Source organism: Podarcis vaucheri (genome assembly GCF_965113315.1).
Source record: "Podarcis vaucheri genome assembly, chromosome: 7".
Taxonomy (NCBI): domain Eukaryota; kingdom Metazoa; phylum Chordata; class Lepidosauria; order Squamata; family Lacertidae; genus Podarcis; species Podarcis vaucheri.
The window spans coordinates 52,023,550-52,041,071 of NC_138765.1; the positions used below are offsets into that span (position 1 = coordinate 52,023,550).

At 48.4% G+C, this 17,522-nt stretch overlaps 1 protein-coding gene across 2 annotated transcripts; it reads right to left on the bottom strand.

Moving 5' to 3' along the window:
- Window positions 1-954: 954 nt before the first annotated feature.
- Window positions 955-12,775, bottom strand: DEF8 (differentially expressed in FDCP 8 homolog). Of its 2 annotated transcripts, XM_082233320.1 has the most exons (12): window positions 12,639-12,774; window positions 9,094-9,228; window positions 8,030-8,130; window positions 7,552-7,701; window positions 6,648-6,789; window positions 5,689-5,853; window positions 4,341-4,468; window positions 4,082-4,195; window positions 3,799-3,879; window positions 3,223-3,363; window positions 2,000-2,109; window positions 955-1,869 (listed from the first exon to the last, which is right to left on the bottom strand). In XM_082233320.1, the coding sequence occupies exons 2-12, from the start codon at window positions 9,215-9,217 to the stop codon at window positions 1,767-1,769; spliced, it is 1,359 nt and encodes a 452-aa protein (XP_082089446.1). In that variant the 5' UTR covers window positions 9,218-9,228; window positions 12,639-12,774; the 3' UTR covers window positions 955-1,766. The 2 variants fall into 2 exon arrangements, with proteins under 2 accessions (XP_082089446.1, XP_082089447.1); XM_082233321.1 differs by lacking the exon at window positions 4,082-4,195 and having other exon boundaries at window positions 12,639-12,775.
- Window positions 12,776-17,522: the final 4,747 nt, after the last annotated feature.

Consider the following 17,522-nt stretch of genomic DNA (forward strand, 5'->3'; position numbering starts at 1 on the left):
CATTATGCCTGGGGGCTAGCCCAATACTGGAAGTGCTCAGCCTCTGAACACCAGTTGCTGGGGAGCACAAGTAGGGAGAGTGCTCTTGTGCTTATTTCCTGCTTGTGGGCTTTCAAGAAGCATGGAGTTAGTTACTGTGAGAAACTATATGATAGTCTAGATAGCCATTTTGTCAGTTGAGAACAGGACTCTTTGGTTCTTACCTGGCTGCTAAATCTCATATGTACCTCGTCCCTTCTGCCCTAGTATGCCCAATAGGTTGTGGTAGGGCAAGGAAAGCTTTTTTGGTAACACTGTGTTGTGGTATCAAGCCAAAGGGAGCAGGACTATTGTGGTACCTGCTTGGCTGAGCCTAGGATAATAGCAGCTTTGTGATGTTAAAATAACTCTCTGTTCAACCAGCTGATAGAAGTTGAAACCCATGTTTCCTCTTCCCACATCCCTCTACAATCCATCTGAACTTGCACATGCCTACTTACCAGCTATGGACTTACATTTATGAAACAACTATAACAGATCACTTGCAGCTTTCAGACCACTGAATAAAATCATGTTACAGTTAACACAATTTACAGGCTCAATTGCAAGTTACTGAGCTGCACACATACCAAAGATGAACCCGTTGTATTTGCAACTTCCTTGCACCTGAAGCTCCTTAGTTCAGATAGAGACAAAGGGGCTAAGGGCACCCCAAGAATGAAAAGCAGATAACTACCACATATGCATCACATTTTACAACATGGTCTCTGTTACTTGGACATGTGATCTCAAGTTAATTTATCTTAATAATTAATAGCACTAGCTATCTGCCCTCACATTATGTTTGGCCACAAACTGTCTTGAATATCTCCAGAGGATGCAACATTGAAGCCTTCCAGGAGAGGAAAAGGAAGGTAACATATTTGCAGAAGACAAGGTCTGTGCAGGCAGAACTTAAAATCATAGTAACGCAGCCAGAGTTTCACACGGCTTTATTTAAAGTGATTTTAGTGCTCGTGATAAATTACTGTGGTTGAAGTGCCCCACTCCAGTCTCTTCTCACTGGCTGTTGGGGCCTGTTCCAAGTTCATCATCCATCCAGACCTTGTGTTGCCATCACCAAAAGCCATGGGGATGGTGAAGAAGAAAAGGGCATCTTCTCTTCTCTCCCACATACCCGATCTCCAGCACAGATACTTTATGCATCTAAGTTAGAGGGAATGAATTCTAGATATCATATCATCCCTAAGCCCACCTGCCTCGGATCATCTTCCATGCTGATGTATCACTGTCAAAACGGAAGCCACAGGGGCACTCTCAATGTCATGTGCCAGCATAGAGCAGTGGCGTTAATAAGCAACAGCCCAGGAAAGCTGCTAGCAAGTGTTTCACATCACAGTCAGTCGGCCCTTTCTCCAATGTTTTTCAGCCTAGCAGGCTCTGCCATGAATAAACCCCGGCCCAAAAGCTTGTCCTCCTCACACCCAAAACCCTGTGTCCTGTGAGGACAGTGCTCTCTTTAACCCAGTCTCATGATTTCAGGTAGGGAGAGTCTGCAACGTCTGATGTGCTGAGCAGTCTCAAAGGCTCTTCTAGTGAGAGAGAGTCTAGGACACTTGTCCTGCAGCATCATCTTTAGAGAAGCAATTCCCAGCTGCACTCCTGTGAAGGTTCTCCTCCTTGCCAATCTGGGCTGATCTCCTCCCAGGCAAGTACAGGTGAAACCCAGCATCCTGGGCTTGCCATGTTCCTTTGTGACATCTCCCTCCAGCCAAGGAAAGGCACCTCTAAGCCTGCAGCTCCACACTGGGGTCTCTGAGCAGCGACTGCTTTCTCAGATTTAGCCGAGCACACTTGGGACACGTTGTGGAGTTGTCATAATAACAGTCCCTGCAAAAGGAGACACAAAGGCTCGTCAGTTTCGTTCATCTGGATGAGAGGCAGGAGCTACCTCTCACTGCCTGACTTGAACCCACACATTTAGCACTGGCGCAAGCCAGATCATAGCTCTGGGGCTCACCTGTGGAAGACAGCTGAGCAGTCCATGCACATGGAGGTGTGGCTGTCAAAGGGAAAGAGCACATCCCCCTCTTTGCAGAGCTCACACACAAAACCCTTTGCTTGGCACCGCTGTAAGAATGAGAAAGGAAGGCCAGTGAGTCAGTTTCAGCTTCTACTTCCACTGCCAGTGAACAGAGGTTGGGTGGAGTTGCTGGGCTCATAATGACACCATAGAGGTTTCCTGCTTGCTACTGGGTGCCTACAACACTAATACAACCACATGGGTGTGCTAATCTTGCAGAGGGGGAACTGCATTTTCCCCAACACCAACATATTCTGGGGAAATGCCATGTACTATAAAGTGCTGCATTGAATGAAGAAGACATGGTGGGGGTAAAGATTTGCCTTTAAGATTAAGCAAATTATAAATATTCTTAAATAAATAAAATTATAAGATTATACATGAAAGAAACAAGTTTTCCTTCCTCTTATAGACTACCTGTCAGTAATGTATTTGTGTAATGCCAAAGGTCAGTACAATGTCTCAGAATATTAGAACTTGGGATCATGTGATGAAATTGATTCAGGGCAGACAAAATATGGTCCACCATCATACAGCATATGCTGTAAGGAACTCCACTACCACAAGATGGGTGATGATGGCTATCAGTTTAGAGGGCTTTAAAGAGGGTTTAGATAAATTCACAGAGGTGGAAAACGGGCCTGTCAATTGCTAAGAATCACAGTAACATAAGAACAGCTCTGCTGGATCAGACCAAAAGTGTAACTAGTCTAGCACCCCTTTTACTAGAAATCAATCAGATGGCTCAAGGAAGCCCACAGACAGGTCAGGAGCACAACACAGCACTCTCCAACTCTTGTTCCTCAGCAACATGCCTTCAGAGGCATGGTTCCTCTGATCCTGGAGATAGCATAGAGCCACCCTAACTAGTAGCTAGATGTGGCTTGAAGTGAAAGAGGACAGGGCTCCTTCACTGGGCATTTTAGGAGATGTATGTTGTCCTACATAATGTTAAAACTGCTGAGGGATGACCCTTTTTGCACCTGACCATCCTGCTACTGGCCACTGCTAGCTTTGTCCATGAATTTGCCCGATTCCCTTTTATCACTACTTCAATTGGTGGCCATTGCCATTATCCTGTAGCAGTAAATTTCAGAGTTTAATAATGCACAGTATAAAGCAATACCAGTACTTCTGAATGCCAATTGCTGAACCCTCACCTCACAATCCAGTTTGATGTGTTTGGCAAAGAGCGTGTGGGTCTCAGTAAGGGAGCAGCTGAGGCGCCCAGCATTGATGTCAATCAGGTCTTGCAGCGAGTACATGTCGTCGTTCTCCACAAAGTGTTGCCGATCCTGCAACTGAAGGGAGAGCACGATTGCTTATTGTCTGCCACAACAGGATGAATTTGGAAAGCATGGAACTGCAAGTGGGGTATGTGTAAATAATGGCTCCTCTGTTTAATGGTTGTCCCTTGAATGCCTGCTGAAAACATCCCAGCTTCCCCAAGCATTTTTAGAGTTAACGTGATTCAGTTTTGGTCATTTGTTCTGTATTTTAAGGCTTTACCATTTTTTTGAGATTTATCATATACCACTGATCAATATTTTTTGAATGAGCAGGCCATTTAGAAATATGCTTATAAACAAACAAATGAAATCCTCAAGCCACCTGGTTTTATGTGTAAGGGAGGCTGAGCACATAAACGCCCAACGTTTTGTAAGTGGTTCCCTATACTGGGTTTAAAATGGACATAAGAGAAAACTGCTGCTGGCTGGTCCATCTCTCCTCCTGACCTGGAGCAAGAGCCGAGCCTCCATAGCTTCCTTGCAGGTGATGAAGTACGGTTTCATAAGGAGAATGTCCTGGCGCAGCTTCTGCAAAGGGAGAGGAAGAGAAAGACTCAGTTGAAACACTTGGCCAGGCAGGCAGTCTTTCCCCAGTAATGTGAACCTCTCTTTTGGGTGCTAGAATATCAGTACAGGACACATCACATTTGAACCCCAAATACTTCCCCATGCACAAATCAGTAAGAGGTTTCAGGCCAAGTGTACCCTCTCAGACTCCTCCTATGCTCACCCGGATCTCCACCAGCTCCTCAACATAGTTGAACAGAAGAGGGTTAATCTCACGCAGTTTGAGTACCGGCCGTGACACCATCAGGGCAAGGTAGCGCATGCTGCACCGAGATACCTGGAAATCACAGTCACCAATTAAGGATGGACAACAGTGGCAACAGCAATGGGGTTCCCCATCCCTGCTCTGTCCTCTTCTAATGCCACTCGCCACAACTTCTGACAACAGAAGGCCTTTGATATTGGGAAACTTGAGCACAGACCTTGCGGGGTTCAAAGTCCCAGTTGTGGATGACCCTGGCAGGGATGACAGCTTGGTCGTTCCAGTGGCAGTTGCTACAGTAATAGAGGCCAGTGTAGTCACACTGCCGGGCCTCGCTTGGAACTCCCCCTGCAGCGGGACAGAGGGAAAGAGGCAGGTCAGTTGAGGTAAGCAGCACTACCTTCAAAATTCCCAAGAGGCTGGGCAGAACTCTGGCAACAAATGGCCAATAAGGTTTCGAGCCACTAAAAGCAGTCCAGTCTACCCTGACTGGCAGCAATGCAGCTCACAGCTATAGGGAGGGGGCTTTCCAAGCTTTCTGCTGCTGGGATCCTTTGACTGGAGGTGCCTTGGCTCACAGGTGGGACTCCTGACAGGCAAAGGATTCACTCTGCTCCTGAGCTGCACTTCCAACCCACTAAATCCTGCCCCTTTGGAGTCCTTGTCCAAGCCGCAGAGCTCTGAGCAAAACGACTAAGCCATGTCTGCATGAACCAGCAAAAGTGTAAGATCGCAGCATTCATTTAAAAACAAAAACAACCCTGCATGAATGTGCACAGGTCGTACCACGGACTTACAGATCACTGTAAAAGTTTTCTAGGCGAGAAGGGAAGGGAGGGCAACAAGCAGTTGCCACTAAAATGCATGCCAAATCTCAACTGGAGAATTCACCAACTTACAAAATAATTGTGGGAAAACATGGGTCAGATTGATCTCCGTTTACTGTTTGACAACAACTACCCTCTGTCCCAGCATCAGACGGCAAAGCTGGCTGAGTCTCATGGGAGTTTTAGTCCAAGGCTGGTTTAAGTCCTCACAGCTAGTGCCTGGAGAGGTTCCAGAAGTGGGGTGGCGGGTATCTGACCATGACTCATGGCACTTTCCCTCGGTCCATGTAGGCATATGGAAGGGGCAGAGAAGGTACCCTACAGGCTCCAGAAGGTTTAGGTCAGAGCTGGGGCACTGGATCTGGCCAGCAAACCAGACCCTTTATATCCCCTGCTCTCTCACGGCAAAGTTTGAAAGGGTGGGCAAGGCCACTCACCCATCAATCATCCAGCATAACAATGATGTCAGGTGGCCCTTTTTGCCTGCATGGCCAAGCAGCTGATTGTTGGAGCTTGCACAGTAATGCACATGGAGTTATGCAAAGCCCAACAATCAGCTGCTTGTGGGCAGCTGCAAAATACCATTAAGAGGGCTTTGCAGGTGCTGCTGGCCAGCTGTTTGGCCCACAAAACCCCTCTGGACCAGCCACAGCCTAGTTGGGCCAAATTAAGCCTGGCAAGCCAAGGGTTTCCCCTTCCCCTGGTCTGGCTAGCCCCAGCCAGTCCCACCCCAACACTTACTGAGCGAGATAGGCACTCGGCACTCAGCACAGCGGTAGTCCTGGCTATCCAACCCTGTCTCTGGGCAGATGCTGAGCTCATACTCAGCCTGGTGGCTGACCTTGGAGCGGACACATGGCTTGGTGATGAGGTTCAGGCACTTGCTATGGCAGCGATAGGAACAACCTGGGGAGGAAAAAGATGAAAGCATGAGGAAGCCACAGGGTCCCAACAGCAGCAGTCCTCCCCCTGTATCTCCTCTCTAAAGGTCTCTCCAGGGACACCTCACAACAGGACCTCAAGCTAATTCACAGAGGGCTTGAAAAGTTGTGTGCTGGGGAGTTCCACAGGACATAAAAAGACAGTACTGCATAAAAAGAGACAATACCCATGGCAGGTAGAATAAGATTTAGGCCCTACAGGATATTCCCCACTTAGCCTAGGAAGAACTCACAATGCTTCTGCTTCCTGATTGGCAGAACAATGAGGAGGCCAACAGGAATGAGGAGTGTAATATTTGTGCCCTCCTAAAAGGATGAGGCCAGAACACTCGTTGGTAGGTATTTTTTCATTGCACTGCAGAATCCAGGCCATGCTGCATCCAGAAAGCATCTGTCTTTGAATTTCTATCCAGTTCATGCAGACAACTTAATTCTGGCAACAGAGCCTCAAAGCAGGTAGCCTTCCAGGTATTGCGGGACTTCAACTCCTATCAGCCCTGGTCAGCATGGCCAATGATCAGGCATCATGGGAGCTGTAGTCTAGCAATATCTGAGAGGGCCACTTGGTCCTTTTCAGCTGTGTCTTCACCTGTCCTATATTTGGGTGTGGCTTGGGGGAAATGGCCTCATAGGACCTCTGCTACTAGGCCAGACGTTCCCCACCGCTGCTCTGGAAGGAGTAACAGCAATTGATCTCCCACTGGAGCTCCTCCTACTCCTGGTCCCCAGGGGAGGGGATGTGGGTGTGTGGCTTCTCACCTGTGCAGGTATACCAGGTCTGGAGGAGTCCCCAGATGATGGTGCTGCACTTGTCACAGGTCTGCTTCACGCTCTTGCTCTTCTCCTTGTAGAAGCGATGCTCCAGAATCACCCGGATGTTGGGCTCATCCTCACTGGGATCCTGCAACAGGGAAAGGCAGGCCATGTAGGGATGTTCAATCACGTCCCCCAACAAGGGCCTTGTGATTTTATCTGCCCTCTCTCCCCAGTTCTGGAAGTCCAAGCCATGGCCCTAAAGCTGTGCCCCTCCCCACTGCCCAAAGGGCTGGGAAAAAACCTACTTAATAGGTGAATTATTTAAAGCAATTGGGGGGGGGGGAGCCAGTGGCCATTTAAGCATTGCTGAACTCCAGCTCCCACCACCCTTGAGCTTTGGCCATATCAGTTTATAGGGCTGATCAGAGTTGGAGTCCAACAACAACAGCTGGATGACCCCCATAGGTGTTCCACCCTGGGCTCACTCTGTAGATAGCAATAAAGGTATCTTTAAAACAGCTGGATCTTAACAGTATGGTATAATGGCTAAGTTGAGATGTGCTCAACCTTGCTGGGGGCTATGCCCTCTGATATAGAAGCCCAGAGATGCAGGGTGGGGGATTGTCTCATCTCAGACTGAGGCTTTTGAGCAATTCATAGCTGAGCAGAGATTCAGCTGGTGCATCTGAGATCCACAGCAATCTTACATCCAGTCCAGCATGCTGGCTTTCATGATCATACGGTGCACGTGCAAGTTTGACACCCACTACAAATTTTGCACCTTGAACTAAAGCAAGAAAGAAGTCTTGGATTTGTCACTCCTCTGGCAGCAAGAAGACACCAGAGCTCTATCCCTCAAGCCCACCCTATGGTTAGGACATGCCCCTCTACAAGCCTGTCTGTGCACCTTCAGCTCCTGGAGTTTGAGCCGCAGATGGATGAGCCGCACTACAGCATCTTTTTGCTTCTCCGAGTTATCAGGGAGCTCCAAAATCCTCTGCTTGCACTCTTCAATTGCCTGCCGCAGCTGCTCGACATCAGAGGCCAGGAACAAGCCCTGCAAAGGAAGAGCAGATCACCAAGGGGCTCTCAGTGCAGAGGCAGAGGGACAACCTTGACTGCCCGCCCCCATAGCCAAGCGGTCTAGGCAGGCCATATCCTTGTGGCCCCAGTGATCTGGTGGAGCCAGAGAGGTGGCCTGCTCTGCAAGGCCGGGAATGGTGGGCTGGCTGCTTAATGTTTGGTGTTAAGGGTGGGGATTTTGGATTGGCGTCAGGGATTTTAAGTGCTGCTTTTCTACAGATATGTAAAAGTCTTTAGGTACAATTGGGGGGGGGCAGCAAGCCCAAGACCAGAATGCAGAAGTGCCCCTCCTTCCTCCTCACCACTGGGCGCGAGAAGTGATCCTCTGCCAGACCCAAGTCCATGGTGCGCTCCGAACACTGGAACTCAGCCTCCTCCTCGGGGGACAAGCCCAGCCTCAAGCCTACAAGGAGCAAAGAGAAGCAAAAGTGTCAGGAGGGAAGAGAATTGCAACATTCCCTCCCTCCCTCTCACACACAAACACCGGCTTGCCTGGGTCTCCTTCCCCACAATAAGAAGCCACCCAAAGCTGTGTAAGGGAAACTCTGTGTCCAGTTTCTTGAAAGAATGTATGAGGAGCTGCTACGCACAGCCATGTCTCTAGCCATGGTGGTCATGCTCTGCCTCCACAGCCAGAGGCAGCAATGCTTCTGAATGCCAGTTGCTGAAAACCCCTGGGATGTGTGTGTGTGTGTGTTGCTCTTGTACACAGATCCTGCTTGCATCTGGTTGGCCCCGTGAGAACAGGATGCTGGACTAGATGAGCCACTGGCCTGACTCAGGAGGTTCTTCTTATGTAGGGATCAGAACTACCTGCCTAGGTCCAAATCTGTTCTTGCCCCCTGCCTTTCCTCCAGCTCCTCTTTTTCTGTGGCTAGGAGGTCCATGTCGGAAAGGGGTCACCTCATTTCTCCACCAAGGGAAGGAAGTAGCAGGTCAGCTTTCATAGAAGTTATCTGGAGGGTGAACCGTATCCCCTCCTACTCATTGAATTTGAAATGCCACAGTCTCCTGTCTTCCTCCATGCCCACGAGTCAAAAGGAGTCTTGATGACTCTGGTGTTGATTCTGAGGTTATACAGGGCTTCACTTAAAATATATATATATGAAAAGTACCAGATATTTACATGCCAAAGGGCTTTAGGTACAATTCTTAGTACCTGCATTTTTTAAAGGATTGTAGGAAGCAGGAGCAGACAAGGCCAGAGACTTTGGACAGCATCTGTAAGCCTGAGCAGATGACACTGGCCCAAAAGACGCTCTGCACATACACAGATGCCCTCTCTCCTTAAGTGGGTCTAACTTCAAGCTTCAATATTATGTCCTTATGAGCCGACCCAAGGGGAGAACTCAGCTGCCTTACTCACCTTTCTGCTGAAACTCCTCTCCAGTCTCCCCAGTCTTCTGGTCATGCTGGCTTTGCAGCGGGGCCTTGTTGAACGGGTTGAGGTGGCCCTGCCGGAAACGAGCCAGCTTCTCGTCATATTCCATAGCAGTCTGACCTGCCAAAGCCACACACAGAAGCCAAGTTGAGGGGCTAGAGGTGTTACACGTTACGACTAGGCAGACCCCACTCCTGGTGTAGACAAGTTGGCTTGTCTGCTCCTCATAAGGGCCCTGCCCAGCCAGAAGCCACTCAGGATGGTGTCTCCCATATGGCTCCTGCCTTCATAGGCACCTTCTCAGGCTTGTTTGTCCCCCAGATGGTAGTAAAGCCGGTTCTGCAGCCTTTGATGGCTACACAATAACTGTGCAGAGTCATGCAGGCATCCAGCCGGGCAGCTCCTGTGCATCAGTCAGGTGTCATCCCTTCCTGCACAATGATGTCACTGCCAGTTCCTTCCTGGAATCCCCAAGAACTCCAGTGGACAGCACAGCTAGGCAAACTTTGGCCACTTTGAGTCTCAACCTGGTGCCCTTCAGACATTTGTGGTCTTATTTGCTACCACTCCTACTCACAGTAGGCCCCTCAAAGTTAATGGACATGACCACCAAATATAATGGGTGTACTCTGAGTAGGACTTAGTTTTGAATACAATCCTTTGTGCTGTGCTGGCTGGGAATGATGGTAGTTGTAATTCAAAACACCCAGACGCCACCAGGTTGATGAACAGGGTTTAAAATTAGCAGGGTACCAGGCGCATTTTGCACCTAAAGATTTCCCATTTGCGAGCACCTCAAAAAGTCTGGGTGCCATTTTTTGCGCCTGGCTGACACTCAAGGATTACTGAAATGTATGTGCTTTGAAGCCTTGAAATATATGTTAAGAATAGACAATATGTTAAGGAGTTTAACAATAAAGAGTGGAATATTTTGAAAACTGAAGTATGGTACAATTATTTTATTGTAAACCCCAAATTAAACGTGTATTAACAATTTCTGCTAAAATGTTATATTAACCATGTGTCACTTATATGAATTGCATATTAGTTCATGCTTATCAAAATAATAAATTAAAAGTGCCCACAACCCAAAAGCCATTTGGCTCCTAGGTTTTCTATCCCATTTTCTAACACTGTTGATGAAGAGTGGTTCACATGGCCAAGACCACCCGGGCTGCATACAACCACACTTGCTTGAGAGACTACTTTTTATATGTAACTATTCTCTTTGGGAATTGGAGCCTCCAACAATGGAGTTGTCCATAACATCACATGACCACTGATGGTTATCTAGGGACCCTCAGAGAAGGGCTAGTAAGAAAGCCAGCTAAATGAATTTGAAACCAGCATGACATCAATCAGCCCTGTCTCATTGTCCCTTGATGGCAAGGAATCAGTTGGTAGGGTGACAGCCACACAAAAATTATTATCATTATTAGGATAACTATTATCAAAGAAATAGATTTCCAAGCATGTTATTGTACAAATCTCTCTTTACCATTCTGTTCCAACTTCTCTACTGAGATTTAAGTGCATATATGAGAACCTTCCATTAGCTGCTCTTCCCTTCTGTCTCATGCTCTAAGGAGCCTTTAAAATGACATCATCTCCACTTTGTTGGGCTATTAGCACCTTCCCTTTACTAACCACCGGAAACAACTCAAATAGAATCCAAGAAACCATTTTTTCACTATGAAGACATTGATAATTGAGCTCTAAGGCTGTCCACATCACTTTAGAAAGGTGATGTTTGCTTTGTTCTAAGGTGTTTTTTTTAAAAAAGAAAAACCTCCTGCTTCCAGCTCAGCTTTATTCTGCTGGTTGTTTTTTTAGGTGCTGCTGTTTTAGTTTTCTAGGTGTACATAATTTAACATTTACAACCTCAGGGTTGTATAATTTAGTGTCTTTAATATGATGTGAACAGCTTGAAAGGCAATCTATAAATAGTGAAATAAACAAAATAAAATATAGGCAGCAGGAGAAAAAAATCTGGCTGACTTTAAAATCTTTTTCTTTTTGAAAAATGAGTAAACCTGATGAAATACCTCAATTTGTGCTACATATAACATTATACTTTGAAGAACACATTAAACCAGCCCTCCAGATGCCAGCAACAGCAGTGCTCACTGAGGCTAATAAAGTTGTAGTGCAAAACACCTGGTATGGCACTGTTGGTTGCACGCTTATAGGAATATACAAAGGAGTAAGACCATTGGTACATCTGGCTCAGTACTGTCTACACTGACTGGCAGCTGCTACCCAAGGGCTCAGATTAAGGAGCCTTTTGCATCCCTCCCTAGAGATACCATCAGGGATTGGACCTGGGGTCTTCTGCATGAAAAGCAGATGCTCTAACCACTGAGCAATGACCTTTCCTGCCAAAGCAACTGGTGGGCTCTTGCCTTAGCCTACTTTTCTGTAAATAATCAGATGGCAAGGCCAGTGTACCAGCAAACCCATTACCATAGCTAGAAAGCATCCTTTGTCCCACATTCTGCACCTACCGATCACATGAGGCTGTTAGTGTCCAAGGTGCTCACCACATGCACACATGTATGCTTGGTGCAGCAGCAAAAGCTGGCACAGAGGGCATTTCCAGGCACCCAAAGCAGCATGAAAGAACAGATGCAGAAGGCAGAGAGGCCACTGAGGAAGTGCCCGGGACTGAGTGTCTTGGCGTTGCTGGTGGGCTGTGAGAATCAGGGGAGCAGAAATGGGGACCTGCAGAGCCAAGAGAGGAGCCCCAAAGGCAACCCCCTACTGCCACCTGGGAACAGAGTGTATCTGGATATTAAACCACACTTTCAAGGCAGGGAGAATGAGGTTTCTCAACCCTAAATGGCCTTCCACGTCCTTTCTCTTTCGTGTGGCGTACGTTCTGAAACGGGTTTTCACAGGCTTTGCCTTTCAGATCCGTGCTTTTTTGGAAGAGGCTGCGAGAGGCCTCGGGCGGGTGAAAACAACGAAAACAAACGCAGAGATCCCTGGGAGGGGATCCCTAGATCAGAAGTGGCCCACAACTGAATTATTATTATTGGGGGGGGGGAGAGGGAGAGAGAGAGAGAGAGAGAGGCGCGAAGGGCGGTCCCAGAGGGAGGGCACGACCAGGAGCGAAGCCAGAGGGCTTCAGCAAGTGAGCCAGGCTGCACGCTCAAGCCCTGCTGTGTCCCACCGGGCGGCGGAGTCTCTTGCCGGGTCGAAGGAGGGAAGAGGGTCCTGCGTGGGGAGCAGAAGAGCCAGAGCTCGAGGCGCGGGAGGGGAAGGAGGTGCAGGGCTTTTTCTCCCACTTTCGAGGGTGGGGGCGGGGAGCCGCGTCCTCAAGTAACCCCGAGCCGCTTCCTACCCCGCCTCAATTGACCTGAAAGGTTGGCAGACGGGGAAACCGAGGCTCCCCGGAGACCCGAGGCGGCGGCGAGGGGCGCAGCGAGAGAGGGGAGCGCCTAACACCCCCCCCCACTCCGCGACCCCAGGGACCCCCTTTCCCGAGTGGGAGAAGCCCGGAAGAGCCCCCTGCGCTCCGCGGCCCTTACCTGCGCGCCCATGGGGGTGGGTGGGGGGGATGCGGCCTGGCCCGGCCCGGCTGCCCGCGCCTCTGCCCGGCCCGGACGCGCCGTTTCTTCGCCTTGCTACATGGCAACTCGGCGGGGCGCCCCCAGCCAAGCCTTGGCCAGCGACGAGCGCCGCCTAAACAGGCCCGCGCAGACCGGCCCGCTGCTGCCCCCGCGCGGCCTGGAGGAGCCGCGGCGCGGCGGCGCCCCCAAGGCCCGGGAGGGGGCGCCGCTGCAGAAAGGCCCGCGTGTCCCTTTGCAGGGCCCTTGCAAATTGAAAAGGAGATACGCTTCGCAGAGGGAAGGGGGTTCGGCATCCTGGCTCGGAGCAGCCCGCTTCCCTGCAGTGCAGCCCGCGCAAGCCCTGAGCAAAGACAGCTGTCAGTCCTCCCTCAAACAAGACCACGACTACTGTCAAGTGCCAGCTCGACATCTGAAGAAATCAGTCTCACACCAAGATAGGTTGAAGAAATATGGCTGCTCTGGCTCCGGCTCCTCTGGCCGCCTTAGAGCTACTGCAGCACAGCCTTTATTGTGTGAAGTCAGAAAGATACAAAATCAGGGGCGCCGACTTATAAAAAATATTGGGGGGGCCCATACCGGGGTCCTGCCGCTGGTTCACTCGGGTAGCCGGGAGAACGCAGTTCGAGGTGGCGGTGTTGGGGAGAGACCCTCGCTCAGGGCGCCACTAGACTTGGCGGCCGGCGGCCTATCTGGGGGGTTTTGGAGCGTATTTCGGCGGAGCGATTGGGGAGGAGGGGGCTTGTTGCCGGATTCTTCAGCTGAGCCGGAGATCCGCTGCTGGGGGTCCCTGGGCCGAGTTGTGAGCACGGCCTGCTGAAGGGAGATCCAGCCGATTGCGCGACGGGGACGGCCGGGGCTCTCCGGCTAGGGCGCGCGGCTGGCTGGCTGGCGAGGGAGCAGGTGGGGAGGAGGCGGGGGTCCTCACTCTCTTAGGAAACGCACCCGCGTGCCCGATTGCCACGAAGTCCGAAGGGTGCGTGTGTGGAATTAAAAAGCAAAAACGAGATACGGGCAGGGCAGGCAAAGAGTTTTCTGCAAGAGGATGGAGGGCAGGTTGAAGAGAAAATCACTCAGGATGAGACAGTCAAATCAGCCATGATAAAATGGGCTCAGGATATTGGGTATAACATCATGTTTGAGGACTGGGAAAGGTTATGGACCACCGGAATGAAATTCACGGCATGTAATGCCTTGAAGGAAAATATTATGAAAATGATTTATAGGTGGTACATGACCCCAGTCAAGCTTGCAAAAATATATCACCTGTCTGATAATAAATGTTGGAAATGTAAGGAGGCTGAAGGGACATTCTTTCACCTCTGGTGGACTTTTCCAAAAGTGAAGGCCTTCTGGGAAATGATCTATAATGAGTTAAAAAAGGTATTTAAGTATACCTTTCCCAAGAAACCAGAGGCCTTCCTCTTGGGCATTGTTGGCCAGAAAGTGTTAAAGAAGGATAGAACTTTCTTTATGTATGCAACTACAGCAGCAAGAATACTTATCGCAAAATATTGAAAGACACAAGATTTGCCCACACTGGAAGAGTGGCAGACGCAATTGATGGACTACATGGAACTGGCTGAAATGACTGGCAGAATCCGAGATTTGGGAGAAGAAACAACGGAAGAGGACTGGAAAAAATTTAAGGACTATTTACAAAAACAATATAAGTTGTATGAATGTTAAAAATTTACACGATTCGGAAACTATAGCTTCAGCAATTAGATTTGGGAAACAGGAAATTATATTTTAAGTAAGAAAAGGTCAAAATCTAAGGTAATACTATGTTTAACTTAAGATATAAGTAACTGATGAAAAGTATGTTAAATTTAGAGGTATAGTATTTGAAAAGTACAAAATAAGGTACGAAACAAGGTAATAATTTGCTGATATCTTTATTATAAAGAATGCAGGGTAAGGGAGATGCGAGGAAGTCCAGTTAGTTATATAAAAAATGTGTTGAATGGTTGGTTTTCTTTTCTTCTTTTTCTTTTTTTTCTTTTTCTTGTTCTTTTACTTTTTTCTTCAGTGTATGTTTCTAACTTTGTATTTGAAAACTTAATAAAATATTTATAAAAAAAGAAGAAGAGAAAATCCTTTCGCTTTTCTGGGGCGCTGGGAAGTCTCAGAGCCGGAGGTTGGGGAAGGGACCCCCTTTGCTCTGCCCTCTTCTCCCGTCTTAGATTCGCATGGGGGTCCCCGCCCGAGCTTGCCTGGCCACCGGGCCACACAAGGGCCGCGCTCTACGCGGCGCACCTTGCTAGCCGCGCAGCTGTCCTCCGTGGCTGTGGAGCAGCCCTGCGCCGGTGCCCAGCCCCTCTGGGCGCCCGCTGCGCTGCCAATGACAAGCGGGCGACGTCGCGGGCGGGGAAGGCGTCGCTTTCTTTCCCGATCCTTCATCCTCCCAGTCTTCCAGCCCTTTTTTGGGTTGGAAGCTCGTCTCGTTCGCCCTTCTCCTTTCTTCACCCTGCGCGCAATTTTCCTCCCTCGTCTCCCTCCCCATTTCTCCTTCCTGACTGACTGACGGGCTCGGGTTCGGGCTTCGGCTCAGGCTCGGGCTTCGGCTCGGGCTCGGGCAGCCACAGCGTCGGCGGTGTTGGCGATGGGCGGCGCGGGGGGATGGCCCTCCCGGGGGAGCCGGCGCTGCTCAATGGGGTTGCCAAGGAGACAGGCCGGCCGCCCCCCTCCCCCGGCCCGGCGCCCCCCGCCGCGCCGGTGCCCGTTATCGAGCTGGTGCGCGCCGGGCGCCCTATAAAAGCCGCGGACGCGCCCACCGCCGCCTGAGATTATTGGGGGGGCTGAGCCCCCCCAAACGAATTTTTGAGGGGGCTCGGGCCCCCTCAAGCCCCATGGAGTCGGCGCCTATGTACAAAATACAAGCAAAGCAATTTGTTCTCAGCCAGCAGATAAGGACCATCACACTAGACCATGCGAGCGATCAGGCCATGCTAGTTGACCAATCATTTGGGACAGCACGAGCTATTCACGCGCTGTTCATGCTCCAAGGATGCTTCTAGCTATGAAATCACCCTGCAACAATAAGAACTTTGCTCATGCTCTCATGTACAAGCAATCATTTTCCCACATGCCCTCTTTTCTTGTTATATTATAAGAGGAAAAGAGGGACCATTAGTCCGAATCGTACACTTCATTGCCTAAGCGTCTATATTTTGCAACATAAATTCCCCTTGTAATCCCTGTGGTGGGCCGTGGTTGAAACCACCATGCAGTACATTGGGAAATTAAAAAAAAGCAAGCATTGAATAATAAAACCAACAATACATGCAATTACAATCAATAATAAATTTCTTAACCATAATCCATTAGGTAACCAAGAAGATAACCAATCCCATGGATCAAAACCTTCAGGTGGATTCAAAGGATTATGGGTTATCATTTGTTCCATATAATCAATAATAGCAGAAATATTGGTTGATTGATCAGTTATATACATACAACAATGAGAATGAATTAAGGCATAAATTCCACCTTTAGAGGCAAAGATTACATCTAAAGCATAAAAAGTTTATAAAACAACTTCTCTTATTTCTGACTTTTGTTTGTTTGTTTGTTTGTTAATTATTTTTAAAACAAAGATGGTAGAATTAAACAAAACTTTGGTCCAATTTGCCACTGAATAACCATAAATCAGATTGAAGCAAACATGTAGTTCTGCTGCTCTTTCTCATCCAGTTGAACCAAACATAAAAGTCTCTACACGCAGCTTGTTGTTCATAGGTCATGTAGGTTGTGACATTATTAACTAAGACTTTTGGCCTATCACTCATAGCTGTAACATTAAGAAAACAAGAAGATCCATTAACATACTCATAGGTCCAATTACAATATGGATAATGACCTAAATTTTTTTTTGCTATTATGATTAAAACGAAAACAATAAGGCACTATTTTTACAAGCGATAAAAAAAACTGGGGGTGAACTTATACGATTATCCTTCATATTATTGCTAATCTTATATGAAGCATTTACTGGAATGCTAGAATACCACCACCAAAAAAAAAAAGCTCAAAGCTTTTTAAAGCTTTTCAAAATCATTTTTCTCAGCAGCTAAAAGGCAATAGCCAAGCATATTCCGCTTGCTGTAACTAAAAAGATTGCAACAAGGTCGAGAACAGAGCCCATTGTCTTTGCAAGCCTTGCTAAAGAACCATATTGCAACTTGCTTTCTGTCCGGGAACCATGCCAAAGCACAAAAATGAAACAACTGGAACACACTAAAATCTCACCCCCTCCCTTGCCAAGAGTCCACAATAGTTCCAAGACAGCCCTCTGTACATGCTCAGGGGAACACATCATAAGGCAGGACTCTTGAGGGAAGAGAAAATAAAAAAAAATATGGGGGGTAAAATCCAAGTGATGCCAATAAGGATGAGAATGGTAAATTAGTCCAATGGCTGTTTCTTCCCAGGGAAAAAGGGGGGCCAATGCAGTAGGGGTGAAGATGGCCTTTCAGCGTGCCAGGAAACACTGGAACAGCTGTGGAAGAGCCTCTTCCATTGCAGAGGTGATTGTGATCTTGTCCGCTGGATTCTTATGTTCTTTAAGAGCAGAAAATAGTGGAGACAAAGTGGAGGTGGGCAGGTCCAAATAACTCTTTATCCAATTCAGCTGTCCAAGAATTTGTTGTAAATCCACCAATCTAAGATAACCAGGAAACTGTAGTTGAGGCGTAACTGGAATGGCTGCAGATGGTGTCAGCTTGTGTCCCAGGTACGTAATGGGTAAAGTCCGCTGGATTTTTCTTTAGCCACTGTCAAGCCAACAGGTTGTAGCCTTTGCAGGATTTTGGGACACGGAGGAGGACCAGGCCATGGCTAGCA